The sequence below is a fragment of the Enoplosus armatus genome, chromosome 22 (assembly GCF_043641665.1).
Source record: "Enoplosus armatus isolate fEnoArm2 chromosome 22, fEnoArm2.hap1, whole genome shotgun sequence".
NCBI lineage: Eukaryota > Metazoa > Chordata > Actinopteri > Centrarchiformes > Enoplosidae > Enoplosus > Enoplosus armatus.
In genome coordinates, this window is record NC_092201.1 from 11578454 (window position 1) to 11587844 (window position 9391).

The 9391-nt window shown below is 43.6% G+C and overlaps 1 protein-coding gene across 1 annotated transcript; it reads right to left on the bottom strand.

Moving 5' to 3' along the window:
- On the bottom strand, positions 1 to 8762 carry LOC139305077 (fibulin-1-like). The gene is made up of 17 exons (XM_070929016.1): positions 8708 to 8762; positions 8322 to 8430; positions 7340 to 7475; positions 7006 to 7159; positions 5806 to 5868; positions 5546 to 5635; positions 5274 to 5411; positions 4907 to 5044; positions 4684 to 4827; positions 4438 to 4560; positions 4133 to 4258; positions 3896 to 4015; positions 3648 to 3779; positions 3449 to 3572; positions 1053 to 1189; positions 267 to 407; positions 1 to 140 (listed from the first exon to the last, which is right to left on the bottom strand). The coding sequence occupies exons 1-17, from the start codon at positions 8760 to 8762 to the stop codon at positions 1 to 3; spliced, it is 2070 nt and encodes a 689-aa protein (XP_070785117.1).
- Between the last annotated feature and the right edge of the window lie 629 nt (positions 8763 to 9391).

Sequence of the window (9391 nt, forward strand, 5' to 3'; positions counted from 1 at the left end):
TCAGAACCAGAACTCAGAGATGAAGACATGGATGATGACAACGTTGCGATGGGAAATGACCCCTGACTTGACGTAGTTCATAGCCACCTCCACCACAAGGTCCCTGGGGCCAATGATAGGTTTCACCTGCCGAACCACACCTGAGGGTTGACACAGATTGAGATTAGTGACTGAAATTCAGTTTTGGGAGAGATATAGGTAAATGCAATGTCTGGATTTGATCAAGAATTGACTGCCTGGTTCAAGGTGATACTCTCTCCTCTTACCCATAATCATGCCCTGGTGGGAGCGCTTCTGCACGTCAAAAGAGAACTGGTCATCTGCCGACAAGATGTCAAAGAAAACATCAGTGGCACCGGGTAGAGGAGCAGGGTTAGCCGCCGCAACTGTCCGCAGGAAAACTATTTCTGTTGGAAGAATCGGTTCAATGTTTCTATTTGTCTGATAGAGGCAAACCACAAAGTGCATTTGGGTCTTCAAATCAGATATTTATGATAAGATTAAACAGTAGCTCTGTGGGTTGAAATAAGTAATTGAATCATATGCGCTGTGGCAGGTTGGTGGGTGGAAAGTTTTGTTTCAATGAGGCTGCAAATAATTGTAGAATTTAACCCTTTCAGCCCCCAAAACTGTGTTTTTGTCCTATTTAACAGCCTATGAAAATGTCTTATTAGCTTCAAAGATTTATGCTGCATTCAAGATTTATGATGGATTTTCTATAACGTGGAATTTAGGTTGACTGGAAAATTATTGATACAAAATGCATTTCAACAGAATTGTGAAGGTGTTCAGAAATCAGAATCAGAATCAGAAATACTTTATTGATCCCCGGGGGGAAATTGTACAGTACCGGGGATCAATAAAGTATTTCTGATTCTGTTAAATATGAAAATACAACAAGTGGAATCTGTGAGGTTTTTGGTATAACTGACAGCAACTATGGCCATACAACAGACTCATAACCAATAAATAAAACAGGTACAAATTGAAAAAAGTGCATCAAACATTTTCACATGTTTCTAAGGACTCGCTGTATTTCCACCTTGTCTTACCCTCTGGTTCATTAAAGTCCCTGAAGGTTGGCAGAGAGAGGCCGGTGCGGGTGATGAGGTGGACGGGGTCAAGGTTGCAGCCGATGTCGTTGGGTTGGCAGGCCTTAATACAACGCACACTTACTGAAGCATCTTGTCTGGATCTGAAAAGGACAATGGAAAGGAGGCAAGATGGAAAGATAGACAGAAATGGAGAGAAAAGGGAGATTCATGACTTATACACAATCTGTAGGAGAAGTGTGAATTTCCCACAGTTTTAACCTATACAATATACACCAGTATTCATAAGAAAAGGCTTTGACGAGAGCTCCACAGTTGCGTTGAGCAAGAAGAACCTGGCAACACCTGAATAGCCCCATAGACCTCTATGGTTAACCAAGGAACGGGTGCCTTAAAAAGAAGCCAAACCCTGTTTCCACAACCCAAAATCCTGTTTGTAGGGTTCCCCAACATGAAGACAGTAGCGCTTTCAAACATAACCTCAAAAACTGCGAAGGGAGCAGAGCCATGTAATTAGCAGCAAGCAGGTGAGTCCAAGTTGTTCACTGAGCAATGAGGCCAAAGCCACAGAGATGATTGTGTGGTATTCCACACCAGCTAAATGCCACCAAAGGAAAAAACGGGATGCTAGAAAACCACACGAGGGTATGTAAGAATGAATGTCATTTGATCCAATTACACCATATTCGCATGGTAGACGAAGGAAAAAAAATCACAATTTTGACAGAATCAGCAACAGGACCCGCATAAATGCATTTCCAAACGACTGAATAGTGCCTCTCCAAACTAAGACTCAAAAAAATACAGATTCTATCGTTACTATCATAAACCATTTCACTATTTTTACATATTTAATAATTAAATTAGAATTTTAGAAAGTAGGTGGTTATGTAATCCAATGATTTAAGAGAATAGTTACCTCATATATTTCATATCTTTGCATTTTCAATCAGCTCTCTATGCATTAAACCCCCAAAAACCACCAGGATCAAAGTGGAACAGTGGAAAATTTGCCTGGCTGCATTTATCCAGCTGACCAACACAGCTACTGGCCTTTTGGTGTCATTTACAGCAGATTAACTGATAACCACCCAATACCAACACTAAAAGCACCATCCATCATACGAGCTGTAATGCTGCTCCACCACTAATTGAGCCCCCATGCTGGCTGAGCCCCAGGTGCCCATAAATAAGTGCCACGCTTATTTTTCTTGCTATCCGCTAAGGCGAGGCCCCGTTTGATCCTATGGTGAGGCCGCTTGGAACAGATCATAGGAAAAATAGGTTTCAACATTAGAAATTACCACAGCGGAGGAAGCACAAGAGTAGTGGCAGGAACCATTGCGGGTTTGTGTGTGTGTGTGTGTGTGTGTGCGTCGATATTAAAGTGAGTGAAAAGCCATTTTTATCTGTCACGTTTTAATTCCAAACACATAGAAAGTACACATGAAGGGAAGCTGCCGCACAGACATGAGGTAGAGTGAGCTGCCATCAATGCAAATGAATGCACAATAACAATCCTGTCATAGTGTTATATTATATAGTGTCATAGTGGAGAGATCCTCAACAGCTATTGAGCCCCATCTAGTGGTACAATGTCCTAACATTCTTAATATCTACTGCTACATTATATGCTAGAATAAATAACGAAAAAGGCATTGAGACTCCAATCTATCCCTTAAAAAGTTCACAGACTTCTAATATTGAAATGTTCTTGAGGGCCGGATGGACTGTTCGCGTGTGACAAACACAGCAATCTTGGCCATGTACAAATGTGCCGTCCCGTAGCGAATCAGCCTCATCTCCACGGTCAGAAAGAAGTCCCGGGGCTGGGATAAGGCACGGTGCAGTGAGATCTCTCCTCCATGAGATTGCTGCTGCACAGTGAAGTACCCCTCCTCGTCTCCAGAGACGATGTTGAGCAGCATTTTGTCTCCAGGCACGGAATTGGAGGGTCCCATCCGGAAAACGTTAGCGGGGACGGGAGTGTTGGTGGGGAAGCTGATGTTGTAGAAGGAGATTCTCAGCGGGAGCAAGAAACACGACGCAGGATCCCGCGTGAACTCGCAAGTTATGCGCTCGCAACGGCTGAAAGTGAAAAAATGAAATACTGATTGGATGGAGGGCAGAAACGGCTGCATACATGGGTAGAAAAAGAGGCAAAGGACAGAGAGAGCGAGTATTAGATGGAAGCTGGGGAGTGAGACTTTGTGACCGGAAACTGTGGGCAAATTTCAGCAGCAGGCCACAACCAAACAAATCCATATGAGTCCAATAAGAAAAAACGAGATTAAAGACTACACTGCAGACGAGTAAAGATGCATCATGCTCAGCTGGTGACAATCACCCCTTTCGTTTCAACAGCTCATCACAACCAAGTAGCCATCAGCTCTTACCCCCGTGCAGGTTGCCGGAAGTTTGGAGGACATGTGAAGGACAGACAGCGAAATCCTCCCTGGACGTTGAAGCAGGTTTCAGACACAGAACAGGTATGGCTCCCCGCTGCACATTCATCAATGTCTGAAAACACAGGGAGAAGCATAGGTTAGAAGGGCAGATGAGCGCCAACACAGAACCAAAGATTTGTCCACGGACCTTGGCATGTGCGTCCATTGGGGGCGAGTGTGTAGCCTGTGGGTGGGCAGGTGCAGTAAAAACTTCCTGGGGCGTTGGAGCAGCGGTAGGAACACACATGGCCTCCAGTAGGCAGCGCACACTCATCGATATCTGAGAGCAGCGGAGAGTAAAAGCTAGTTAGTATCAAAAACAGACATGTCAGATTAAAAGTGAAAAGTTAAAAGATGATTCGCCACACCACTAAGCATCATGAAGCCCAAAAGTACCTTCACATGTTATCCCGTCAATGTCACTCAGCTGGTAACCACGGCGACAGTAGCATTGGTAGGAGCCATAGACATTGGCACACTCCTGGCTGCAAGGGTTGGTGTCACACTCATTGATATCTGTCAGCACACAGACACAGATCCAACAAGTCTGCATTCATTCATTTTCTTGTCATATATATGTATATATATAAAACATTAGTCTTAATGAATTAATGAAATGATAAGTGATCTTACCTTCACAGTTTCTGCCGTCGTGGGACAGTTTGAAGCCAGTGGTACAGCTGCACTGGTAGGACCCCTCTGTGTTCTCACACTTGTGGGCGCAGAGTCGTCCAGGATAATGCCTGCACTCATTGATATCTAAAGAGCACAGGGGACAGACTATGAATGTGAGAGTCAGAATTTACAAGATACAAAAAAAAAGAACGTTCAACTTGTTTTCACCTCTACTCACTTTAATTTACTCACCTAAAAATACATTAATTCACGGCTGATATGCACATAATATTATGATTGAAACAAAAAGAGCCGTACTGTACCTTCACACAGTTTGGTGATACTGTTGAAGGTGAAGCCAATTCTGCATTCACAGCGGTACGAGCCCACCAGGTTGACACAACCATGGCCGTTGCACACACTGCCTGTACGGCACTCATCTACATCTGTAACATGAAGGGGAGAAAATGACATGTCTTTAGTTTGAAAGAGGGAAATTAAGGTGCAGCAAAAAACACAATATAGGGGAATTTACAAACAGAAAATCAGTTTATTGTGACAGTATCTACCGTCACAACGTGTGCCGTCTTCAGTTAGATGGTAGCCTCGTCCACAGGTGACTGTGTTCCTGCGACAAGTGAAGGAGCCAACTGTGTTGATACAAGTCTGGCCAGGCAGGCATGGACTGGTATGGGCCACACACTCATTTATATCTAATGAGAAAACACATTAAGCAAACCAGCTCATCTTTCACCTGTAAATGGTTTTACTTGAGTGTGACATTAAACTCACCGATACAGCTGCCGGCGGCGTCCTGAATGAAGCTGCCTGAGCATGTCTCCTTTGGGTGGCAGCGGAACGAGCCTGCGGTGTTGGTGCAAAGAAAGTCTGCTCCACAGTTATGGGTCCCCAAAGTACATTCATCTATGTCTGGAACAGGAACACATTATCAAAGCATAAATATACTATGCATACATCTTGTTTGAACACAATCTTTACACAAAGTACTGTAAACTATAGTATCTTGGTATCAAGGAACTAAAAATGCAAGATTAGAAAGGATTTTCTTTGGTTCTCTCATGGCCATTACAGCCACCTTTGTTGATATTTTTTCTATAATATCAGAAGGTCAATTTCTACAGTGCTCCTGACTTGTTACCTTGGCAATTGTTGTCGTCTCTGAGTTCATACCCGGTGCCACAGCCGGTTTCCCTCTGACAGCGAAAGGAGCCCTCCGTGTTAATGCAAACTTGGCCGAAGACGCAGTTGTGACTGCCAGTCAGACACTCATTAACATCTGAGGAGAGACACACCCACTCAAAAATAAGAAAAGCACTCTGTCCTGCTGACACTGCTATCCCTAGAGCCATGCAAGTAGGTGATTACGTTTAAGCTTGGTGGTGAAGTCTTGCTTTCATTTACATTACTTACCCTCACAATTCACTCCATCCTTTTGCAGTTGGTAACCATCATGGCATGCACATGTACCATTACCTACACACAACTGGGAGCAACTGGAGTCTGAAAACAGCAGAGAGACACGTGAAGAAATAGACATCGCAGTGTACAGTGTGTGTCCTAGATAACAGGAATCTTGTCCCTGGAAGACAAAGCTACCAGGTGCTCAAGCCTCTTACAGCTCTTTTTATAACAAAGGACATCACTTGAAAAAGGAAATGGAAGTGCCAAACCTCTACAGGTGTCCGATCCCTCTGGAGGCCTGGCAGTAACGTTGGCCTCAGGCTGTTCGGTCACTGGTTCAACGGAAGAAAAGGCCTCATTAAATGTTTGTGTTTTTCACCTGAAGCCAGCTAGGCGACAAAAGCCACAAGCCACGACACCAGTTGGCCCTGAGTTACCATTTGGCAGGGTGTCTACAGATTAGCCAAGTGAATACCCCTGTGACCTAGTCTGTCTGTCTCTCTGGCAGCAATCTGCTCCACAGCTGCCACACCAAGGCCATTTATTCAGGCCTTTATGGAAACAGGGCTGCTCTCTGCTCCTAGTAACGCTGCCTGTTTTGATGTGACTTCTTTTGAAAAAAAAAAAAACTCTGGAAAACAAATCTCAGCGAGTGTCAAGGTTTGCTCCCAGCGCTAAAATCATGCACCTCCCTTTGTAAAGGGCTTGTAAGTTGTAACTTATTGCTTTATTAAAAGTTAATAAACGGTTTTCTAATAATTCATCATAGATCAGTTATTAGCCACGAAAGGAGACCTTACAGCGATTTTACACATTACAGGTCTTGGAGAGAACTACTGCATGTGTGAAAAAGTTTTGTGCCTCCAGAGGGAGCTGTGCAAAATCTGATAAATTGCCTCCAGTGATGTCACTATTTTTTTTCTTTTATTAAAACTGTCCATCATGAGTCTAAGAATGTTATGGGACTGCCATGCTAAATGAGTTGTGTACTCTTTTATTAAGAACTCATTTTGAGGTGCCAGGTTGTTAAAAATCCCTTGGGCTTGTGTTTATCATTTCTGTTTGGTAACACCGCAGTTATAAATGTTTGTAATCCACTGACAAATGGTCACGGGTTCCCCAATTTCTAAAAAAAGCCATCAAGTCTGCAGTTGCAAGTGTTAATAAGTGGTTAATCGCTGGATTTTAGCAAAGGTCAAGAAGTCAAAGGGAGTTTTTACAACTCAAAAGTTGTCCTATAAAGCATTAGTAAACTTTGTTATCCACTAATAAAGCCATTACTTATGATTATTAGAGAGTCATATCATATTGTGCTCAAGTCATTTGGCACCTAATGTGTGCAAATGGCCAAGCATACTGATTGTTTTGAGTGTCACTGACCCCCAGTAGCCATTCTCTCATGATAAGACAGAGTGGAGCTAATCAAGACAACAGACGACTGAAAGCACAAGACTGTGTGGCTCTTTCACCTTTATCATTTGGTTTGATGTCCTCTGTTGTGTTTTTGCCACAGCAGGTTTTAGCTGTGTATGCGCACTGTCTCCCCAGCAACAAACCCTGGAGCTCGCAGCTCAGTCCCCGGCTTGCTGCCATCAGACCGAGCACACAGCAGTCACAACACATCTGAACAGAAAGAAAGGCAGTTGAAATGGTGACAAAATAGAAGAAATCTTACCATACAAATGTGATACTCTCAGAAACAAATCTCCCTCATCTATTGATTTATGAGCGTATTATCTATGCACGGAAGAATAAAGAGGTGTATAAAGGTTGAAGATATTGACATTTAGGAAGGAGGACAACCTTAGAGATTTTGGTTTCCCAGGGGTCTCCTTGGAAGAAGGGCCTCTCACAGGCCCCTTGCCCCCGCGCCATCTTGACACCATTGTCACAGAGTTGACCTTCTACTACTGCTGCACAGCACTGCTCCTGGGCAATCCTGTAAATGAACAGCAGACATTTAGCATGACACCTCATCTGGAACAGAAACTGCCCTCTTGGCTTCATGAGGAAAGAGTTGGATAAGAAGCATGTGAAGAAATCTTTCTATTTACATTAGATACAGTCGATCAGCTGACTGCAAGTGGATTTCTGTTGTAACACGTTGCATATTTATATTATTTATATATCTCGTTATAAAAGACATTACCGAAACTTTTATTATCTTTTTTTATTTAAAAAAATGCTTCACGTCGCTACGGACCAAAAATCTCCTTCCAGTATGTCTCTCTCCCTTCCTTTCCTTGCCAAATGTTCCTTCCACTGACCTCCATGTGTTGACCAGGTGTTCCTCTATTTCATCAATCGCCACCTCCGTGTTCTTACAGTCAAACAGGGCCCTTTAGTGTTAAAAATGCTCCAGGGGGCCACTTAACGCCTGCACTTACTATGTAGTTACTATGTGGCAATCCTTCCCTGTTGCGGGATGGATGGTTGAGGGCTTTGGAGATGATTTGGGGCTTGCAACCCCGGGGGATATTTCCTGCTTTTAAAAATACCATTGCAAACACTGGCCTACACACATTTCCCAGTGCAAAATTCCACACTTTCATTTGCAGATTGTATCCAATGTGACATATTTGGACCCCCACTGAACCGCTGTACCCAAAGGGAAGTTTTTGTTGTTAGATATGAGTTACAAAACGATTCCTTAGATAAATACAACAAACTTAATTTATACCCCCCTCTATGCACCCCCTATACTGACCCTTCCTTGGTCCCTGGGCCCTATTTTGAGACTCTCCAGAGGACCAAGCTCTTTTCAGAGAAACCAGGTGTTGCTCACCTGCAGGTGTGGGAGGAGGAGATGAGGGGGAGGATTGTACAGTCTTGTCCTCCCATGGCCCGATCCCTCCCATCCTGACAGCACTCTTGCAGACTAAGAGGCTGAATCTCTGCAGCGTTGGGATGATGGCATGAGGATTAGAAATAGACAGCAGAGGCATGCGACACAGTAGATGGGAAAAAATTAGCAAGGCTGCCTCTGAGTGCCAGTGACTGACTCAGATTTAATTAAAATGGACTCACACTCTCAGACAGACTGACACTTGATGGAAAATAGGTTGACATAAGGCTATAACATCCCCCCAAAATAAACAAAAGTTACGCAAACCACTAACACCGTGTATTCAAATCCTGCATCTCAATGACAAACTTCAGCGGTGTTCTTACCTCCTCCTTGCAGAACTCCGTATAAAGAAAACAAAAGTATTGGCCACTGTGCCATCGGACTCAGTTTGAAGTGCTTTCCTCCTCCGATAGAGAAAATCTTATTATAAAATGAACTTGTTGGGATGATCGGCGGCTGAGCTGCAGCAGTGGACGGTGTGTGTGTCCTCTGAGAAGGCGAACATCTCAGTCAAAGCGGCAGCAGAGGCGACACAGAGCTCGCCTGGTGAGGTTGGAGATTTGGGGGCGGTGAGGGCGGGGTGGAGGGAGATGTGTTTAACTGTACAGGCTGCTCAATCACTAAAACACGGCCGGTAATTGGATTTATTTATTTACACCAAGTGAGTCCAAAGAAGGCAGCTGTCTGGGTCAGAGAGGAAAATACGGAAAAAAAATAAAAGAAGATAAAAGAAAATCTTTTTTCATTTCATAATACTTTGGTTTTTGAAACGGGTTTGGTTGAGATTTGCATTTTTTTTTAGAACCACTAAGATGTCAAGTTATCAATTCATAATGGAAAACAACTGACGGAAAAAACTTTATAAAAACTTTCTGTCTCATAAATGTTTTTTAATCATCTCGTGACCTCTTGCGACCCCTAGTGGGCGTTGAGGTCCTGGCTGGGAACCCCTCCTCCAGGCTGTAAACAAAGACGACAAAAGTGGGACCAAAGCACAAGTCAGATCT

Excerpts from the sequence above, each read along its gene's own strand:
- LOC139305077 (XM_070929016.1), bottom strand. The coding sequence starts at position 8,762 with ATGGCACAGTGGCCAATACTTTTGTTTTCTTTATACGGAGTTCTGCAA. Across the intron at positions 5,869-7,005 it reads CATCAAACCAAATGATAAAG|TGACCGAACAGCCTGAGGCC; the intron begins GTGAAAGAGCCA and ends CCGTTGAACCAG. Across the intron at positions 1,190-3,448 it reads TTCCGGCAACCTGCACGGGG|ACAAGATGCTTCAGTAAGTG; the intron begins GTAAGAGCTGAT and ends TTTCAGATCCAG.